This window comes from Cebus imitator, unplaced genomic scaffold, assembly GCF_001604975.1.
Source record: "Cebus imitator isolate Cc_AM_T3 unplaced genomic scaffold, Cebus_imitator-1.0 Scaffold750, whole genome shotgun sequence".
Lineage (NCBI taxonomy): Eukaryota > Metazoa > Chordata > Mammalia > Primates > Cebidae > Cebus > Cebus imitator.
Window position 1 is genome coordinate 189,327 of NW_016108065.1, and position 20,511 is coordinate 209,837.

The 20,511-nt window shown below is 51.5% G+C and overlaps 2 protein-coding genes and 1 non-coding gene across 4 annotated transcripts in view; 2 read left to right on the forward strand and 1 right to left on the reverse strand.

The window, feature by feature from the left end:
• The first annotated feature begins 1,003 nt into the window (after positions 1–1,003).
• The window catches only part of RSPH14 (radial spoke head 14 homolog), an 80,807-nt gene continuing 61,299 nt past the window's right edge, over positions 1,004–20,511 (forward strand). Inside the window, exons 1-5 of one of the 2 annotated variants that reach the window (XM_017519485.2) lie at positions 1,004–1,196; positions 1,291–1,454; positions 2,609–2,859; positions 4,384–4,486; positions 9,121–9,239. In XM_017519485.2, the coding sequence (XP_017374974.1) occupies positions 2,661–2,859; positions 4,384–4,486; positions 9,121–9,239 (421 nt within the window). In that variant the 5' untranslated portion in view covers positions 1,004–1,196; positions 1,291–1,454; positions 2,609–2,660. The remainder of the gene's footprint in view (positions 1,197–1,290; positions 1,455–2,608; positions 2,860–4,383; positions 4,487–9,120; positions 9,240–20,511) is intronic. The other variant, XM_017519486.2, reaches the window with a different exon arrangement.
• On the forward strand, positions 6,599–6,663 carry LOC119469632. The gene has a single exon (XR_005198471.1). It is a non-coding gene; the product is annotated as a U7 small nuclear RNA (small nuclear RNA).
• GNAZ (G protein subunit alpha z) overlaps positions 17,721–20,511 on the reverse strand; it is a 53,407-nt gene continuing 50,616 nt past the window's right edge. The window contains exon 3 of the mRNA XM_017519484.2: positions 17,721–19,651. Within this exon, the coding sequence (XP_017374973.1) occupies positions 19,307–19,651 (345 nt within the window). The 3' untranslated portion in view covers positions 17,721–19,306. The remainder of the gene's footprint in view (positions 19,652–20,511) is intronic.

Genomic DNA, 20,511 nt, shown 5'->3' on the forward strand with positions numbered 1-20,511 from the left:
GGAGTGCAATGGCACGATCTCGGCTCACCGCAACCTCCGCCTCCTGGGTTCAGGCAATTCTCCTGCCTCAGCCTCCTGAGTAGCTGGGATTACAGGCACGCGCCACTATGCCCAGCTAATTTTTTGTAGTTTTAGTACAGACGGGGTTTCACCGTGTTGACCAGGATGGTCTCAATCTCCTGACCTCGTGATCCACCCGCCTCGGCCTCCCACAGTGCTGGGATTACAGGTGTGAGCCACCGCGCCCAGCCCATTTAGTGAGTTTCACTGCTACGGTTGAGGCTTAGGGGGTGAACTTAGGTGAGTTGTTCCATCTTCCACACCTCAGTTTACTCAATTATAAAATGAACACAACTACCTACTTCAAGGGATCCACATGAGATGGTGAAAGTGCTTTTATATTGTAAAGCTTGACTCCAGTCTATTAACCATTCATTTGTCCTACACGTACTGAAAGCCTCCAGGTATATACCTAGCACTGGGGAGACAAGGAAACAGAACTGACATGGTGTCCACCCTCAGGAAAATTGGAGTCTGCTGGGAGAGGCAGAGATGTAAATAGAGAATCAGGGGAAGGGAGTGTGCCAATGGATTTAGAAGGGAAGATTAAATATTGTGGGATCAATTACTAATTGGGATTTGGGGATGTGGCAGGAGACAGAGATCACCCTCAATCCTCCTTAGCTCTTTTGTTTTTGAGATGGAGTCTTGCTTTGTGCTCTGTCGCTAAGGCTGGAGTGCAGTGGCGGGATCTCGGCTCACTGTAATCTCCGCTTCCCTGCTCAAGGGATTCTCATGCCTCAGCCGCCTGAGTAGCTGGAAGCTGGGACCACAGGTGCTCACCAACCACGCTTGGCTAATTTTTAAGTTTTTTTTTCTTTCTTTTTATTTATTTATTTATTTTCTTAGCAGAGACTGGGTTTCACCATGTTGGCCAGGCTGGTTTTGAACTCCTGGACTCATGTGATTTGCTCACCTTGGCCTCCCAAAGTGTTGGGATTACAGGCATGAGCCACTCCACCTGGCCTCAACCCTTCTTTAGCTCCTAAGTGGGCTCTTTGCCTGGATCTAGAAACCAAATTAACAACAGGCAGATTAGCAAGAGAAACGCACACAAATGTTACCAGTTTTACATGCGCATGGGGATCTTTACCAGAGCGAAGCATGCAAAGTACCCAGCACAGAGAAGGGCGTAAGTAAGTCACTTCCCTTCCCTTCTGTACCTTGAACAAAGCTGAGTTGCCCTTGGTCCCCACGGTAACTCTGTAAATTATTGTTCCCACTTTGCAGCCTGCGGCAGCCTTGGATTGTCTGCGCCTGCGCGGTGGGCGCTGAGTACGTAGAAAGCGGCGCGGCAGACGCTGCCCGAGTCGCCTGGCAACGAAGTCGCCTGGCAACTGAACAGGTTGGCCGCGGGCGCGCGCTATTGCAAGCAGAAACGGCTGCGGAAGCAGGTGAGGCGGCGGCGGTGGGCTAGGGCCCCGGGTACAGGGGGCCCAGTGACCCACCCAGTCCCATTCACAAGTGGCCCGTGTCCCCATACTCAAAGTCACACTGTTTCGTCTCCGGCCGGACGCTTCCAGCCCATGCCCCTTAGAGGAAGGCGGGCCCCTGTCTCCAGCGCCCACCGTTCCTGCGAGGGCAGCTCAACTCAAATATGGCCACGTTCCTCCCAGCCCGGCCCCCACCCCTACCGTTTGCATCTGGTGTCCTGCGTGAGCATCTGGCTTACCTTTCACCGGAGGAGATTCCTACAGGGCTGGGGCCTGTCTGTCCATTCGACTAATCGTGAAAACAACCATGATAAAAACCACAGCCAATGCATCTGAAGCCCTGGTGTGCCGGGCTCGTGTGTATTAGTTAACATGACAACTGTGGGAGGGAGGGAAGGAGGTACTGTTATCATCTCCCCTTTGAAGCTGCAGAAAGACACACATAGATGAAGTGGCTTGCCAAGGGTCACCCATGGCTTGAGTCTGGAGTCAGTTCTTAACTACTAATCCACACTACTTAAATAGTTGCTAAAACTGGGTGTGTGTGTGTGTGTGTGTAATAAAAATAAATCACCTTTTAGCATTAATTATTTTTCATGGATGTGTCAGAAACATCTGAATATGGGTTCCTAGCAGTGAATGGACTAGACCCAGATTTGAACACTGACTCCTACTCTTATCAGTTTCATGGCCTCCAGTAAGCTCCTTGGCCAGAACCTTGGCTTCCTCATTTGTAAAATGTGGATAATACAAGCCCCCTTCTTATTGAGTTTAAACTACTTATTGCTGGAACAAGATAAGCATGAAGCACAGTGATCATCTTGGGGTTTGCCTGTTGGATTTGTTTTGTCCTTTGGTGCCTTTGACTGAAGATCCAGACGAAAGTGTCAGTGGTTTCTTCTGTGAAGCACTATTGTGTGGGAGAGCTCTGGAGTCTGCAATTTGGGCTGTTGCTTGCCTTCCCTGGGACTTTGAGCAAATCTCTTCATTGCTCTCAGCCTCAGTTTGCTCATCTGTAAAATGAAAGTAAAAATACCCATCTGCCTCCCCTCGAAGTCTGGAGGATCAAATGAGAAGTTGCTTTGAAATCATAACAGCTTTTTGGGTTCTTTTAGTGAGTGGTTTCCGCAGAGCTTTGTTTGGAGAGGCCTCTATAGTTGGGGAAAGATGGCCCAATCTGGAAACTCCATGGAACTTTCCACTAACATCAATGCTGCCCAAGTTACCACTGCCTATGGCCATCGGGCACTACCTAAGCTGAATGAGGAGCTGCAGTCAGAGGACCTCCAGACGAGGCAGAAAGCCCTCATGGCCCTGTGTGACCTCATGCATGACCCTGAGCATATCTACAAGGCCATGAACATAGGTGAGCATGACACAGCACGGGTGACCGTGACTGGGGTTCTAGCATGGCTTTGGACACTTGGTAGAACTTCAGTAATCAGGGTTGCTATTGTTTGAGCCTGACTCCAGGCCAGTTCCACCTCAGGTGCAGTGCCTAGGTTCTTTTTAAAAAATAGTTATTTATAGGGGCAGGGTCTTGCCATCTCCCAGGCAGTGGAAATCCTTCCTGAGTAACTAGGACTACAGGCATGTACCACCATGCCTGACTACCTAAAAAACTTTTTTTTTTTTTGAGACGGAGTTTCACTCTTGTTACCCAGGCTGGAGTGCAATGGCGCGATCTCGGCTCACCGCAACCTCCGCCTCCTGGGTTCAGGCAATTCTCCTGCCTCAGCCTCCTGAGCAACTGGGACTACAGGCACACGCCACCATGCCCAGCTAATTTTTTTTGTAGTGTTAGTAGAGACGGGGTTTCACCATGTTGACCAGGATGGTCTCGATCTCTTGACCTCGTGATCCACCCGCCTCGGCCTCCCAAAGTGCTGGGATTACAGGCTTGAGCCACCGCGCCCGGCTTTTTTTTTTTTTTTAATAAACAAGACGTTGCTATGTTGCCCAGGCTGTTCTTGAACTCCTGGCCTCAAATGATCCTTTCAGGTCAGCCTCCAAAGTTCTGGGGTTATAGGCATGAGCTACCACACCCAGCCTGGACTATCTTATTCCTCAGTGCAGCCGCCTACAAAGGAGGGTCCATTCGCAACCAACAAATAAGAAAAGCACACTTCAGAGAAGCGTTATGAGTCTAGGGTTGCCCAATAAACAAATAAAGCTGGATTTTTATTTATTTTGTATTTTTTTGAGATGGAATCTCTCTCTGTCGTCCAGGCTGGAGTGCAATGGCACAATCTCGGCTCACTGAAACCTCCACCTCTTGGGTTCAAGCAATTCTCCTGCCTTAGCCTCTCGAGTAGCTGGGATTACAGGCGCCTGCCACCATGCCAGGCTAATTTTTGTATTTTTAGTAGAGACAGGGTTTCATCGTGTTCGTCAGGCTGGCCTCAAACTCCTGACCTCAAGTGATCCGCCCGCTGCAGCCTCCCAAAGTGCTGGGATTGCAGGCGTGAGCCACTGCACCCGGTTAAAGCTGCATTTTTATTTGCTAAATCTGGCATCCCTAAGTGTAACCCATTCAAGGTCATGTGACTAGTTTGAGACAGGTTTATAATTTGACCCCATGTCTCTCTTGGGTTCAAATAAATGGCAAAGGCCACTTTCTTATCCCCATGGCAGACTTTGTGAGAAGGCACTGGTAGGAAGTGTGCGGGGAGAATCACTAGGAGGGTTGGATGGGACAGTCCCTGGGTATGAGTCTTTTCAGTGACTCTGAAATGCTGCATAACCCACATGATTCCTCAGGTCCCTAAATCAGAGGAACCTCTGGTACCTTCCTGCCCCAACTGGCCCACTTGTTGACTTCTGGGTTAGTTGGTTTCTGAGACTGGCAAACATTCAAGGGTCTGTTTGTTTGTTTGTTTGTTTGTTGTAGGTTGCATGGAGAACTTGAAAGCTTTGCTGAAAGATAGAAACAGCATGGTGCGGATAAAGACCACCGAGGTGCTCCACGTCGTGGCGAGCCACAGCGTGGGCAGGTGGGACGCTGTTCTGGAAACCAGTGTGACACTTGCAAGCCGCACTTCTCTCCTGGGTAGTTCAGATCCTGCACGTGCGTCTGGGTGGATTCCCTTGAGCCACCTAGAGCGCTCTGGAGTTTTGTCCGCAGCACCAGTTTCTGGAGGGACTTCAATTTAGCCAGAGCGACTCTTTGTGGGGTGGTTTTGGTTGCCTCTTTGGGGATCTAATGGGCCCTCTGTTGAGACTGATTTTTTCCTTTTTTTTTTTTTGAGACAGAGTTTCGCTCTCGTTACCCAGGCTGGAGTGCAATGGCGCGGTCTCGGCTCACCGCAGCCTCCGCCTCCTGGGTTCAGGCAATTCTCCTGCCTCAGCCTCCTGAGTAGCTGGGATTACAGGCACGCGCCACCATGCTCAGCTGATTTTTTGTATTTTTAGTAGAGACGGGGTTTCACCATGTTGACCAGGATGGTCTCGATCTCTTGACCTTGTGATCCACCCGCCTCGGCCTCCCAAAGTGCTGAGATTACAGGCGTGAGCCACCGCGCCCGGTCCCAGACTGATTTTTATGTTTTGAGCTCTGAGCTTCTTCTTCCCTCTCTCCCTCCCTCCCTCCCTTCCTTCCTCCCTTTCTCCCTCCCTCCCTTTTTCCCTTTCTCCCTTCCTTCCTCCCTCCCTCCCTCCCTACCTTCTTTCCTTCCTTCCTTCTTTCCTTTTGTTTCCTTCTTTCTTTCTCTCTCTCTCTCTCTGTCCCTCTCTTTCTGTCTCTCTCTCTTTCTCTCTCTCTCCTCCTTTTTCTTACTTTGAGACTGCCTCTTGCTGTGTTGCCCAGGCTGGAGTGCAGTTGCATGATCTCAGCTTACTGTAGCGTCTGCCCCCTGAGGCTCAAGCAATTCTTGTGCCTTAGCCTACTGAGTAGCTGGAACTACAGGCATGCGCTATCATGCTTGGCTAATGTTTGTATTTTTAGTAGACACAGGGTTTTATCATGTTGGCCAATCTGGTTTCGAACTCCTGGGCTCAAATGATCTGCCTGCCTCGGCCTCCCAAAGTGCTGGGATTACAGACATGAGCCACCGCACCCAGCCAAGCTTCCCACTTTCAAGGTGGGAAGAAAGTTCAGATCCTACCTCTGCAACAATTTTGCCATTTCTTTTTCTTTCTTTCTTTCTTTTTTTTTTTGAGATGGAGTTTCACTCTTGTTGCCCAGGCTGGAGTGCAATGGCACAATCTTGGCTCACTGCAACCTCTGCCTCTCAGGTTCAAGTGATTCTCTTGCCTCAGCCTCCCAAGTAGCTGGGATTACAGGCATGCGCCACCACACCTGGCTAATTTTTGTATTTTTAGTAGAGACAGAGTTTCTCCATGTTGGTCAGGCTGGTCTCGAACTCCCGACCTCAGGTGATCTGCTCGCTTTGGCCTCCCAAAGTGCTGGGATTACGGGCTTGAGCCACCGCACCTGGCCCAATTTTGACATTTCTTAGCTTTTTACAGAGAGCCCAGTTCTCCAACCCAGATCCCCACGGGGCCTGTGGCTTTGGCCCCTGTCCCTGTGAGGGTATTAAAACAACAGCCTCAAAGTGCATATCTGGTCTGGGCTGGTGGCCTCACTTCCTGTTCATGACGGCCAGGTTCTTGGTTTCTGGCACCTGGAAGTGTCCTTTTCCTGTATAAGCACAGATTCACATTTTAAACTATTTCATATAACATTTTACTTAGGTGCTGGGGCAACAGGGTGGGGATGGCTGGAGGTGCTTCTTGGCTCACTCATCCAGTGATCACTAGGTTTACTTTGTATTAAAAACAAAATCGCGGCCAGGCGCGGTGGCTCATGCCTGTAATCCCAGCACTTTGTGAGGCCAGTGTGGGTGGATCACGAGGTCAAGAGATCGAGACCATCCTGGCCAAAATGGTGAAACGCCGTCTCTACTAAAAATACAAAAATTAGCCAGGCGTGGTGGCACGCGCCTGTGGTCCCAGCTACTCGGGAGGCTGAGGCGGAAGAATTGCTTGAACCCAGGAGGTGGAAGTTGCAGTGAGCCAGGATTGCGCCACTGCACTCAAGCCTGGTGACAGAGCAAGACTCTGTCTCAAAACAAACAAACAAACAAAACAAACAAAACACAAAATCTCAATGCTACAGCTCTTTTCGAATGTGTCTGGCAGGTTTTCTTGTTTTCACTGGAAGCTTTCCCCACCAGCCTCCCACTAAAAAACAACAAAAAACAAAAACAGAACCCCACCTCACAAACACCCCCAAGCCCTGCCCCAGGTCTTCTGGATAAAGGAGGCCACTGCCCAGTGTGCACAGGCCTAGAAGGAAGAAAAGACAACAAGGGAGGCAAGGTGCTGACTGCCCTGGGGCTTGTGTGGTGTAAACAGGTACCCATTCAGAGAGGCTCCAGATCATTTCAGGAGTGCCAGGACACCTCACAAAACCCAAAGTCACTCAGCCCTGCCAGTCCCCAAGCTCTCGTTGCCTTGGTGGCTGATCCTGTGTGCAGCCCTGGCCCTGTGTGAACCGTGTGTGTGTGGAGGTGGTGCCAAGGCTAGCACCTTAATTCACATGCTTTGTACCAAGAAGGGCAGGCCGGTACTGCGGACAGGCCAGTGAAGTGGGGGCACAAATCCTGGCCTCTCAAGGGGCCCACTCTTTCCTGCTCTGTGACCTGGGCAACACTCCTGATCCCAGCCTTACTCTGCAGACCTCAGATGACCCAGGCAAGGTGCTTTCAAAGGTCAGGGGCACAGAGGAGGCAAGTTACCTTTCCTGCTGTTCTTTTTTTTTTTAAAAGACGGGTTTCACTATGTTGGTCAGGCTGGTCTTGAACTCCTGACCTCAGGTGATCCGCCCGCCTTGGTCTCCAAAGTGCTTGGATTACAGGCGTGAGCCACCATGCCCGGCCCTGCTGTTCTTTTTTCCCCACTTTTCTGGACATTAAGTAGTAAACCCCAGTGAGAGGGGACAGATGCTAAGAGGACAGGACCTTGAAGCCTGAGCAATTATTAGGTTAGTGCAAAAGTAATTGCGGTTTTGGGATTAAAAGTCACGGCCAAGAACGCAATTACTTTTGCACCAACCTACTTATAAAGAATAGTAGGAAGGCAGACTGGCTGGAGTGCCTAAGCCAAGGGTCCTGTCTTTGTCCACATTAGCGAGGCAGGAACGTGGTGAAGTGACCATCCCTGACAAGGACCTGATATGACCTGGCCCGTGCACTCCTTCAGCATTCTCAGAAATGTGGCCAACTTCTAAATTTCCCCTGATATCAGTGGTGATCTTATAACCAGTGCCAACAGCTGTCAGAGCCCCATAGGTTCTAGGTAGCGGACCTGAACTTCCCAGGTAGGAGGCACACAGGCAAACACAACCGACTTTTTTTGTTTGTTTGTTTTTTTGTGAGACAGAGTCTCGCTCTGTCTCCAGGCTGGAGTGCAGTGGCACTATCTGGGCTCACTGCAACCTCTGCCACCCGGGTTCAAGCTATTCCCCTGCCTCAGCCTCCTGAGTACCTGGGAATACAGGTGTGTGCCACCACGCCCAGCTCATTTTTGTATTTTTAGTAGAGATGGGGCTTCCCCTTGTTGGCCAGGATGGTGTTGATCTCCTGACCTTGTGACCTACCTGCCTTGGCCTCCCAAAGTGCTGGGATAACAGGTGTGAACCACCATGCCCGGCCACAGCTGACTTTCAAAGCATAAGAAACATGGACTGGGTTATAGGCACTGACCAAGGAGGCCTCCACAGTGAGGGAAGACCCCTGCAGCTTGCGTGTCCCACAGTGACTTTCTTCTTTGAGAACAATTCAAAACACACCATAAGTGAAATTGTGACCAGTGCTTCAGTAGCACAACTGGTTGGGCACTTCCTGTGGGCACTTGGCTAAGGGGCTACCGCATGCATCGCATTAATTCCTGAACCCAGCCTGAGAGATGTGACCTCAGAAGGCCTCTTTCAGGTGCACTCAGGTCCAGCAGTCGGTTAATCAAAAAGAAATGATTACAAAACAAGGAACTGAAGAAATGGTTCTCTTTAAATGGTTCATTTTAACCCAAAATGCAAAGGTTAAGGCATTCACCCATCCCCATGTGGGGCCCAGGCCTTTTCTTGGATATGAGACCACTGGTGGGTGTTTCTCATCATATTTTTTTGCTTAAACCGTACTCATAACATCATCTGATTTGCAGCTTTGGTTTCTTTAAAGCAAGAACTCAAAGACATTAATGAAATAATCTGTATGCACAACCCTTCTAGAGTCTTTTTAGTTTTTAGGAGACAAGACCCAGCTCTGTCATCCATGCTGGAGCTTAGTGGCATGATTATAGTTCACTGCAGCCTCGAACTCTGAGGCTCAAACGATTCACCCACCTTAGCTTACTGAGTAGCTGGGACCACAGGCACACACCACCATGCCTGGCTTTTAAAATTTTAGGTAGGGACTGGGTCTCACCATGTTGCCAGGCTGGTCTGGAACTCTTGACCCAAGTGATTCTCCCAGCTCAGTCTCCCAAAGCACTGGGATTAGGTGTGAGTCAGGAATGTGGTCTCCCCCAGATAGCATGGATCAGACTCGAGCAGGGAACCTGACTTTTCATATTTGACCCTCTCAGGCCATGGTCTCACTTAGGTCTCTCTCCACCCTCCCTTCCCTAGATTCGCCTTTCTGGAGCACGACATCGTCCGTGCCCTGTCCTTCCTGCTGAATGACCCTAGCCCAGTCTGCCGGAGGAACCTGTACAAGGCATACATGCAGCTGGTCCAGGTGCCTAGAGGTAGGCTCGCGTCCTGCATACACATCGGCTGGACACTCAGGTTGTCTCTTGGTCTCCTTTTCAGGTCACATATGTACCAGGCTGTAGATTGTCAAGTGTTTATTAAATCACAACATACATATTAGAAAAGCACATGTCCGGCCAGACATGGTGGCTCACAGCTATAATCCCAGCACTTTGGGAGGCTGAGGCGGGCAGATCGTGAGGTCAGGAGTTCAACACCAGCCTGACCAATATGGTGAAACGCCGTCTCTACTAAAACTACGAAAATTAGCTGGGTGTGGTGGAGGGCACCTATAATCCCAGCTACTTGGGAGGCTGAGGCAGGAGAATTGCTTCAGGAGGCGGAGGTTGCAGGAGGCGGAGGTTGCAGTGAGCCAAAATTGCGCCACTGTACTCCAGCCTGAGAGACAGAGCGAGACTCCATCTCAAAACAAAACAAAACAAAAGCACGTGTCCTAAACGAACATTTGATTAAATGGTTCTGAGTGAACATGTCATGTAACTGCTACCCCAAAGAAGATAGGTAGAGTATTACCACCTCTCCAGAAGCTTCCCATATGCCCATACTGGGTACCACCGTCACACAAGGGCAAACAGTATCTTCAATTTCTAAGTCCACAGATTATGCCTCTTTTACAACTTTACATAAATGGAAACATACAGCTTGTAGTATCTTGCTTGTAGCTACTTTTGCTTGATGTTTTATTGCCGAGACTTCCATGTGGTATGTCTGACTGTTTTTCGCTGGTTTATGCTGGAATGTGGGATTTACACTATGTGAGTGTACTATGGCTTACTTCCCCATTCCATTGCTGACGTACATCTGAACTGTTTCTAGCTTACGGCTACCAAGAATAGAGTGGCTATAAATACTCTTGTAAATGTCTTTTGACGGGCACGTATATGCATTTATTTTGAAACATACCTGAGAGGAGAATGGCTGGCCCCGGTAAGTTTATATTTAGCTTTTAGAAGGTACTACCCAATCGTTTTCTAGAATATTTATATCTGGCACATGCCTGGTCCCAGCCACACAAGAGGCTGAAGCAGGTGGATTGCTTGAGTTCTAGGCTGTAGAGCCCTATGCCAGTTGGGTGTCTGCACTAAGTTTGGCATCAATATGGTGGCCTCCTCAGATGGGGTGACCACCAGGTTGCCTAAGGAGGGGTGAAGCAGCCCAGCTCACAAACAGAGCAGGTCAAAGCTCCTGTGCTGATCAGTAATGAGACTGCGTCCGTGAATAACCGCTGCATTCCAGCCTGGGCAACATAGCAAGATCCTTTCCCTATAAAATAAGTAAAATATTAGTACCAATCTCTACTCCCACTAGCAGTATATGAGAGTTCCAGGTGCTTTACATCCTCAATCATCAATTTTTTTCTGTCTTTTTATGTTAGCTATTTTGGTGGGTGTGTAGTAGCATCTTATTTTGGTTTTAATTTATATTTCCCTGATGACTAAAAGGGGATGCCCTGTAAATATTTTCTTTTTTTTTTTTTTTTTTTGGGACGGAGTTTCGCTGTTGTTGCCCAGGCTGGAGTGCAATGGCGCGATCTCGGCTCACCGCAACCTCCGCCTCCTGGGTTCAGGCAATTCTCCTGCCTCAGCCTCCTGAGTAGCTGGGATTACAGGCACGCGCCACCATGCCCAGCTAATTTTTTGTATTTTTAGTACAGACGGGGTTTCACCATTTTGACCAGGATGGTCTTGATCTCTTGACCTCGTGATCCACCCGCCTCGGCCTCCCAAAGTGCTGGGATTACAGGCTTGAGCCACCGCGCCCAGCCTTGTAAATATTTTCTTGTGTGAAATACCATAGCACATGTTTAAGGAATAAAGAAGGCCCGCCCTAGAGGCAATGTTGCCTGCAGTTCCTGGCCCACCGCCCCTGCTGATTAGATGGAGAGTCTGGGGTAATAGCGACCCAACGACGCAGATAGAGAGTTAAGATTTATGGCAGATAGATATCTGCCCGGTCGCGTGATGCAATGAGTATTTTTAAATGAGGGAATCCTTTCAAGGGCCATGACAGGAGGTCTTGAAGGGGATACCTTAGCTCAAGTGGACAAACAGATGTTGTAGCCCAGGAGTCAGGTGAACCTGGGTTCCCTCTGCCCTTCCCTGTGCGCCCTGGACAGGCTATTTCTGAGGTCTAAAGGACCTGCCTCAGAGGCCAGAAAAGCAGATGAAGTGGAAACGCTGGCCTCGTGTATAGCACAGCATCCTGACAAAGGATGTGGTGTAAATGTTCAAGGCCAGGTGTGAGCATTCCCTGGACGAAGGCTCGGAGAAATGACTACAGGATCAGCTGCAGATAGGCGGGCCCAGCAGCGCAGAGCACATGAGGGTTTTAGGATTGTTGTTTGGCCACTGAGCCGTGCTGGGAGTTGAGGACGCTAGGCCTGTGGTTTTTTAAAAACAGCATCATGCCCCTGGTCCTCTCCTAGGCCACCAGGATCAGTCTCTGGGGGCGGGGCCCTGCATACATATTTTTGAAAACGCACCTTGGATGATTGTCATGCGTGCCCTGGGGTTGAGAGCCCCTGGGGTGTTGGGGTGATCCATGGGGGACCAGTGCTGGGTTGAGCTAAATGAATGCCCTGTGCTCACCATGAAGGAACCTGAGGAATAAGTGAGGGTCTTGTCCCCTCATTTTTGGAGTGTGGGGAGAGGGGACTTGCTGGTCTCAACCAGACCTCTTATGACGATTGTGACCTATTTAAAGCATTCAGAGAAGCACAGAGATGGCGATAAGGAATACTATACCCCCAGCCAGCTTTGCCAGACCCTTACATTCTACATCCATGTTTTCTACTTACTGGAAATTTTTATTTGAAGAAATCATAGGCATAGTCCAAGCACCCTGTAAACCTCCCCAATCCAGAGCGCTCTTCCTCCTGCCTTTCCTTGAGCTACCAATAACTTGGCGACTATGTCCCCAAAATGAATATCTTTATATTTTACCACAGATGAAATTACAGACGGACTATATATAATCTTGATTTGCATGTTTTAAAACTATGTAAGTGGATCTTGCTGTATGTATCCCTCTGCTACTTCCAAAACCTTAAAAAACCTAAATAACATTAGAGATTTATGGAAATTTTGAGACGTATCCATGTCCCGCCACTGGCTGTATTTCATTCATTTCCATCACTGTACACCATTCTGGTGTTTGAATGTATCACGATACACTTGCCCATCCCAGGCTGGCAGGCCTGTTGGTTGTTTGTACTCCTATACTGCAGAAGGGCTGTGCCATGGCCATTCCTGCTCAGGGCTTCCTGGTACCCTGGAAGGAGAGTCCCCTTGGGCCTCTGCCAGGGAGGGCATCACTGGGTTAGGGAGAATGTGTTTGCCTTCAGCTTTGTTGGGTATTGCATTTGCCTCAGCCCCCACTCTGGCCTCCAGAGAACCCAGGCACATTCCGGCCTGATGGATGTGCTGTGGTGTTTCACTGTGATCCCTGTCCTGGTGAGAGTCAACATCTTCCCTCTGCCCGACACCTCCTCAGATTCCTCTCCTGCCCAATGCCTCTGGAGAGCCTGTGTTCATTCTGTCGCTGGGTTGTTTTTCCATTTATTATTGATTTGAAGGAGTATGTCATTTATCCTGGATTCCAACCCTTTGTTGGTTACTTACATTGCAAATATCATTTCCCAGACTGTTTGCTTGGCTTCTCACTGTGCCTTTGTTGAGTCACTGTCCAGCAGTTTTTCTTTTTTTCTGAGACAGAGTCTCGCTTTGTCATCTGGGCTGGAATGCAGTGGCAGGATCTCGGCTCACTGCAACCTCCACCTCCGAGGTTCAAGTGATTCTCCTGCCTCAGCCTCCCAAGTAGCTGGGATTACAGGCATGCACCACCATGCCTGGCTAATTTTTGTATTTTTAGTAGAGACGGGGTTTTGCCATGTTGGCCAGGCTGATTTTGAACTCCTGACCTCATGATCTGCCTGCCTCGGCCTCCCAAAGTGCTGGGATTACAGGCGTGAGCCACTGTGCCCGGCCCTAGCAGTTTTTCATTTGAATAATGTAGTAAGTTTCATCAGTTTTTTCCTCTGTGCTTTTTTTTTTTTGAGTGCCTTGTAAGAGAATCTTTCTTTACCCTGACTCATGAAGATATTCTGCCATATTTTCTTCTAAAATGTACGAGTTTGCTTTTCCCCATCTCTTCCCCTTGGCTTTTTCTGTAGCCCACAAACATTGGGTGCACCATTAGGAGTAGGGGGCTGTGGTACTGACAAGCTCAGGAACAAAATCCTCACTGGGGGTCCGGGTGGTGAGCCTCGGACTTCAGTGCAGGGTTTGCTGGGTGCTGCTCATGATCTGTGAAGTGCCCAGAAGGGAGGCCTAGGACACCAGCTGTGCAGGGGACAGCTGGACAATGGGCAGAGGGAGGAAGGGAAGGAGGCAATGTGGTGGGTGCCCAGGAGATCCATTCTGGGGTAAACTGAGTGCCATGGCCTCTGGATTAGCCAGTTGTGACTGTCTCCCAGGTGGTGTCTTTCATGGGCCTCTGGATAGGGGCCCGGGAGAGGGGAGGGCATCTGTTTCAGTGGCTCTACCCTTACCAGCCTGTGGCCTTGGGCAATAGCATCGCCTGTGGGAGCAGGAATGTCATCACCGGTGTGGCTTAGCTGGGACAGTGTCTGAGCAGGGCTTAGCTGGCTCCCAGCCCATGCTGGTGGCTATTGGTGTGGTTTCCTATCAGTGGCCACAACGGAAGGCTGTTTGCACCATGGCACCCCCTGCACCTGGCAGAGCGCCTGGCATGTGGCTAGCTTTCAACAAATATTGGTTGTTTAGTAGGTTTTTTCTGGTCATACTTTAAAGGATCATTTGCTGGTTGTCTTCTTGCTATAGTTCACTCACCTGCTTGTTCATTCATTCATTTGTTTGACGATATGTGTTGGGCCCCTGGTCTGTTCTGGCCACTGTGCCTCAGTTTCTTCCGCTGTGTCGTGGATGTCTGTGGGAGAGTCCTTGCTCTGGCCCTCAGTCCTTGCTCTGTCCAGGTCTGGCTTGTGTGATTTCCCAGAGTAACCAGGAGGGGGCACCCAAGGACCGAGGATCGTCCCAGGTGGGCCTGGCCCTGCTGGGGCCTTGGGTTCAAGCTGCGGTGCTCAGCCGCACGTAGCGGTGGCTCCACATTCCTGTCCTTTCCTTCCAGGCTGGCTTCTCATGCCCCTTGGTGGTGCGATGTCAGGAGAGGAGAAACTAGAATCGTAGAGGCAGATGCCACAGACAGGCTGCCAGCCCAGGATCCCCGCCAGCTGGGCCCTGACACACAGGGTCTGCTTCTGCTCCCCAGCCTCTCTAACCCCATGGGAAAACAGGTTTTCATTTTGTGGGAGGGAGAACTCTGTGGCTGAAATTGACAATTCTCTAACCAGATTTTGGGGTGCAGTTGAACAGCTCAGGGTCCCCTGGAAGTATCCCTTTACCAGCCCATGGGTCTTGACTGGGCACACCTGTGAGTCTGCTCTGGCCCTGCCTCCAGTCACCCTCTCCTGTGCCAGGCTCTGAGACACCAGGCCAGCTTTACCAGCAGCATGGTGGGGACTGCTCTGACCCTGACTCTGCACGTGTGCAGCCTGGGGGTGGAAATGGATGACCTTCCCAGCCCAGGAGCTGGGAGAGCACTGGCCTAGGAGGAGGAGGGAGGCAGCAAGGATGCACCTGGGCCCTGCCTGTGGAAATTGGCTCCTTGGCCTCAGAAAGGAGTGGAACTGGGCTTGGAAAAGGGAGGGTGCCTGAGGGGGGGATGTCTGGATGCAGTTTGATCCAAGTCATTTGGGGTTGCAGGGGACATCCCTGGAGTCATAGCATCTAGGCTAAGGAGAAATCTGGGGGCGGTCTACAGCTATACCACCCAGAATGCACCCAATCTCATCTGAACCCCAGGCACGGGGGCTGCTAGAGAAGCAAAGTAGGTGCTCCTGCTGCAGTGAGTGATGCGCCTCATCCGAGGCTGGTGGCCTCGGGCGGGCCACCACTGTACCCTGTGCACCCTGTCCCTCCTCAGCAGCCACCCGTGGACACCCAGCTTCCTTTGATGGGCCCAGAGCATCTCCCTCCCCTTCTCCTGTCCTTGATGCCACCGGGTGAGGGGTGGAGGCCAGCTACAGGAGCAGGCCCTTTCCTGCCTTGCCTGCCCTCAGGGCAGTGTGCAGCAGGACCCCAGGCACAACCTCAGCCTGATAGTCTTTGGTGGGTAGTTGTGCCCCATTCCTGGACTTTGCAGGAATGATGGTCACCGATAGGGACACTCTGGCCACTTGGTTCCCGGTCTGCCAGGCCTCCTACCTTTGTCGAGTCTTCTGGGTGAGGTGAGTGTCCAGGGCGAGGTCTAGCCTCAGTGTTGCCCCGAGTCCTCATGGTGCAGTGCAGCCTGTCCTGGCACTGTCCCCTGAGCCAGACGGACCCATCTGTTCTGGATGACTGATGGTGGAAGTAGGGTACCTCAGGGCCTGTGGCTGCTGTGTGGGCCTGGGGAATGTGGACAGACTAAAGCCCCTCGGGTCCTGGCCTGGTGGGGTCACTTGTCACGCAGTGTGTGATGCCAAGTTATCGCCTCTCAGGGTCTCTGCTTCCACTTCTGTAGAATGGAATCAAGCATCTTGACCTCCCAGGAGTGTGCCCCACAGTGAGGAGTCACTGAGGAGAGCTAGGATTATCGTGACCACTGTTGTTGACCCATTGCACCATGAGGGTGACCACACAGGCTGCAGGCGAGGATGGCAATATCCCACAGGGAGCCCTATGATGGTGGGTCCTGGGAAAGGAGGCTGGGGCTGCATGGAGTAGGACAAGGCGGAGTTATCACCTGTAGTGGGCAGGGCCGGCCCAGGCACCCTGCTGCCTGCTCTGGCCTCCTCTCACCAGCTCCTTTGGTGAATCCTGGTGCTTACTTCTCTTTGGCTAAGACTCTCTTGGACCCTGCCTGCTTGGCATGCGCCTTCCCTGCGGGGCACTGTTTGGAGGAACGAGGTAGGTCTGCTCAATGGAGTTTCCAGCACCCCTTCCCACTGGACCCTGGAGCCCTGGCAGGTGGAATGTGGGGAAGGAGGTGACTTCCAAGAAGCTGCCCAGGTGACTTTGAGCTGTGAGGATGGGGAAGGACATGTCAGGCAAAGGGACCGTTGGGAGCAAGAGCGGGACGAGGCAGGCTCAGGAGGACCAGTGCAGGTGAACTGCGGGGAAGACGGAGCCAGAGAGCCTGACCGCGCCCAGGGCTCCTCTGCAGCCTGCGGGGGAACTGGAGACTCCTGACTGGGTTCCGGGAACCAGGAGAAAGCACCCTCCGGGGAAGGCCTCCTCTGATCCTTGCACACATGAGGAAGGGAGGCTCAATCCCTTTCTCCCTTTAGCCGTGTATTTTTAGATTAAAGATGCTCACGGTGAAATTACTGCTCTTTTCACAGTTGGCATTAAAAGCACAAAATAAGCCTCAATGATTGTAAGTCACACGTTATTTCTTAGGAAACAGAAGCCCCTTTGGGTTCTTGCTGTTTGGTGACGTAGGAAGGTGTGAAGGGAGTCCCTGCGTGGGCTCAGGAGTGGGGATGGGGCGGTGACAGCGCCAGGGCTGCGTGTGTATCTGTGCATGTGTGCACGTGCCTGTGTGCATGGGTGTGTGTATGTGTGTGCCGACCCCCCACTTTGATTGAGGTCCTTCTTTGAGGAGGAGGCTGCGCGCTGGTTCTGTGCCGCTCCCTGCAGCCTCCTGTCCTGTGCCGGTGCAGAGCCAGGCGAGGACCCCAGCAGCAGGAAAGATCAGTGTCTCTGCTCCTCCAGGGGTGAGCAGGACAGCTCCCGGGCCTGGTGAGTCCTGGCCTGGCGGCTCCCTGACCTCAGGCACCTTTTCTCATCTGTAAAATGGGCACCTCTGGAAACCTGCCCAGGTGGGGTGTTCCATAAAATCATTTGTAAGGAGCCCGGCTCTGTGTCTGGTTCGCAGCAGGTCCTTGGTGAATACATTCCACTGACTTCTCATCAGCACTTTTCTACTATATACTCTAACCACACAAGCCAGTCAGTGAGCACTGCATGCTCAGGGACCCCGCCTCCCCAACATCCTGCAAGGCGTGCCCTACACTGCTGGGGGCACAGGCACGCTCCAGGCCCTCAGGGCACCTCTTCCACTCTGTAAGAGGACTCTGAGCTTGACCGAGGTGTCCGCACGGTGGGAGGGGTCCAGGGGATGGCACGGTCTGGGTCGGTGTCGGGTGGAATCTTGGGGGCAGCGGGAGTGGCAGGAGTCGTCATCACCCCCAAACCTCCACACCAGGACTGCATGGACCTGGCAATTTCTCCCTTGAGTTTCGTTCCTCTCGTGATGTTTATTCTTGATATTCATTGCAAAATGATTCTACCTAAATGTGTGGAGGTATAGGGGTGGGAGAGGAATATGGAACCTCCGTATGACACCAAGTTTAGCCTCAGGTCAGCCACACACATAGCACACTGGGACGATGCTGTGCTCCATTCAGGGTATTTTATTTTCTTAAAGTAGACAACCTTTGACTCTCATCCAATCACCAGCTTCTCTTTCCCGCATACATCTCTTCAAGTCCTTGGCCGTGATTCCACACACTGACCTTGGACACACAGCTACTGCACAGAGAGAGGGAGGGAGAGCTGGTACGGGCTCCGGCGGCCCTCTCCTCTCCATGGCGGAGTTCCCATTTACACGCAGCCCTCGGCGAAGGTCCTTTCAAGGCGATTGCCCACAGGCCCTAGGACCAGAAGGCCCAGATTAGGGTCCCAGCAGGGCCTCCCTCAGGCCACAACGCTGGCTGTGCCTTCACAGGAGTCAGAGCGTTCCCAGCCAGTCTCAGGCGCGGGCATGCCAGGACCAGGGGCGCCACCTCTTGCTCCCTTCCTTCACTCAGCAAAGCCACAGATAATTTACTCTTTAAATACCAAGACACTTAGCTATTGTTCATTTGCTTCCAGGTGAAAGAACCTTCTTTAAATACGTCGTATTTATTTTCTTAAATAAAAACAAAGCAGAAAACCGCACCATTAACGAGAGGACACTGCAGAGGCTTATGTACAACACGTGTCCCGTGAGGCTGGCGCAGGACTGTCACTCACTCCAAAACTTCTTTGGAGCAAAGAGACAGAATCGTCCAGATAACAACTTTTACACTCAGCAAGCCAGACACAAAAAAGACCACCTGAAAAAAAAAATATCTTTTGAAAATCTGCATTTAAAAAAGAATACTCAACCGTGTTTGAAATTTTCTGGATTTTTTTTCTGCGAAACACCACAAGATTTGGCCAGAAAAAAAAAAGAATGTCAGAGAGGGAAAAACCAGGTTTTGATTTATAAAACATCAGACTAGTAGAAGAAAAGCTGGAATCCCAGCCGGCCTAGTTTGAAATAAATCGTGCCACTCGTTTTATTGTGTTGGTTTTTGCTGCATATTTGAAGCTGTTTAAAAAGAGTTGTGAGTGGCTGGAGGTCTGGTTAGTGCTGTCACCTGGCTCCTAAGGTCCCGGGTCCAGAATGAAAGTGGTGCAGAACAGCTGAGTGCAGGCCAGCAGGGAAGGTGCACAGACCCTGCCCTGGTCCTCCCTCTTGGTCAGTGGCAAGGTCCCTAGGCCAGAGCTCGGGCAGTGAGCTGGACCTCCTCCAGGTGACAGGGGTGCACCTGGCCAAACCTGGTTTCAGTCCTGCTGCCTATCCCCAACAACCCAATGCAGACCCCCAAGTGCAGTGGGGCCAACTCCAGAAGGCAAAGTGAAGGGGCAGGATGAGCTCATAGTGACCTTGTGACAGCTTCTAAGTCTTCAAGAGACCTTGACATTTTAGAGAATTTTGCCCTCTCCAGATGTGTTTGTGTGTGTGTGTGCATGTGTGTGTGTCTATCTACCTAGCAATCTATCCATATATATTTATGTTTGCAGAAATGTGGGGCCAAGGAGGCAGAGGCCAAGGGGCGGGGGACATTCTTTAGGCCCCTGTTTTCTGCCCCTGGGTTGGGCCTCTCTAGCACGCGTTGGGGCATGACACCCCGTGGGTTTCACCACAGGTAGGCGGGCCTGGGCCCGGCTCCTCAGCAAAGGCCAATGTACTTGAGATTGTTCTGTATGATGACGTCTGTCACCGCATCAAAGACGAACTGGATGTTACTGGTGTCGGTGGCGCAAGTGAAGTGGGAGTAGATCTCCTTGGTCTCCTTGTTGCGGTTCAGGTCTTCGAACTGCCGCTGGATGTAGACGGCGGCCTCCTCGTACGTGTTCTGGCCCTTGTACTCGGGGAAGCAGATGGTGAGCGGGATGCGGCGGATCTTCTCTGCCAGCAGGTCCTTCTTGTTCAGGAAGAGGATGAGTGAGGTGTTGATAAACCAGTTGTTGTTGCAGATGGAGTCAAAGAGGCGCAGGCTCTCTGCCATCCGACTCTGGGGAAAGGAAAGTACTGGCATTCATCAGGCCCACAGCAGGCAGAGGCAGACCCTAGACCTGCAGCCCTGCCGGAGGAAGCCCTTGCCAGGGTCTCCAGCCCAAGGCTGGTCCCTGCAACGGCACCTCCATCTGCTGGGGAGGCCCAGCCTAAATGTCCTCACCCACCTCCCACAGAAATAGCCGGCACCACCCTCCTCGCCTGTGGCACGTACTTGGAAGATGTTCTCTTGCCCCTTTTGGGTCTCTCCTCTGGGTGCGAGTGACCTCAACATATAGCTTTGGGGCTACAGCTATGCCAAGCACAGCCTCCTAAACCCCTGGGCACCCCCAGCTCCGAGGATCCCACAGTTTTCCCATCTGCAGGCTGCCCCACACCCACACATGGAAGCCCATCTGCTACAGGAGCCCTCGTCACATTACAGCTGCCTCAGTGCAGACATACGCAACCTTGTGTCCTATCTAGGTTCTGGCTCAGTCCTTCAAAACTCCAATCATTCTGTGTGGTACCATTGGATACCAGGAAGTCTGTGAGGGAGCAGCCTTCGCTTCTGTAACCAAAGTCTCCACTTCTCAAGAGTCTCCAAACACCAGCCTGGGATGAGGCTTCTCCACCCTCCAGCTGTGGGCACTCCCACCAGCTGCTGTGGGGCATCTGGTGCAGCCTCTCTGCCCAGGCAGGACCCTGGCATCCTGGACAGAGCTCTCGGTACATGCAGAGGACAGGAATTTGGTGGCCCAGGAATTGGCAGCAACCACAGTGGAGAGCGGTGCCCAGCCGCTCCTCAGTTCTCTTCTGAGAACCTTCCACGTGTTATAGTCAGGAGTCTGGGCTTTTAAGAAGCATGATGCTTTTTTG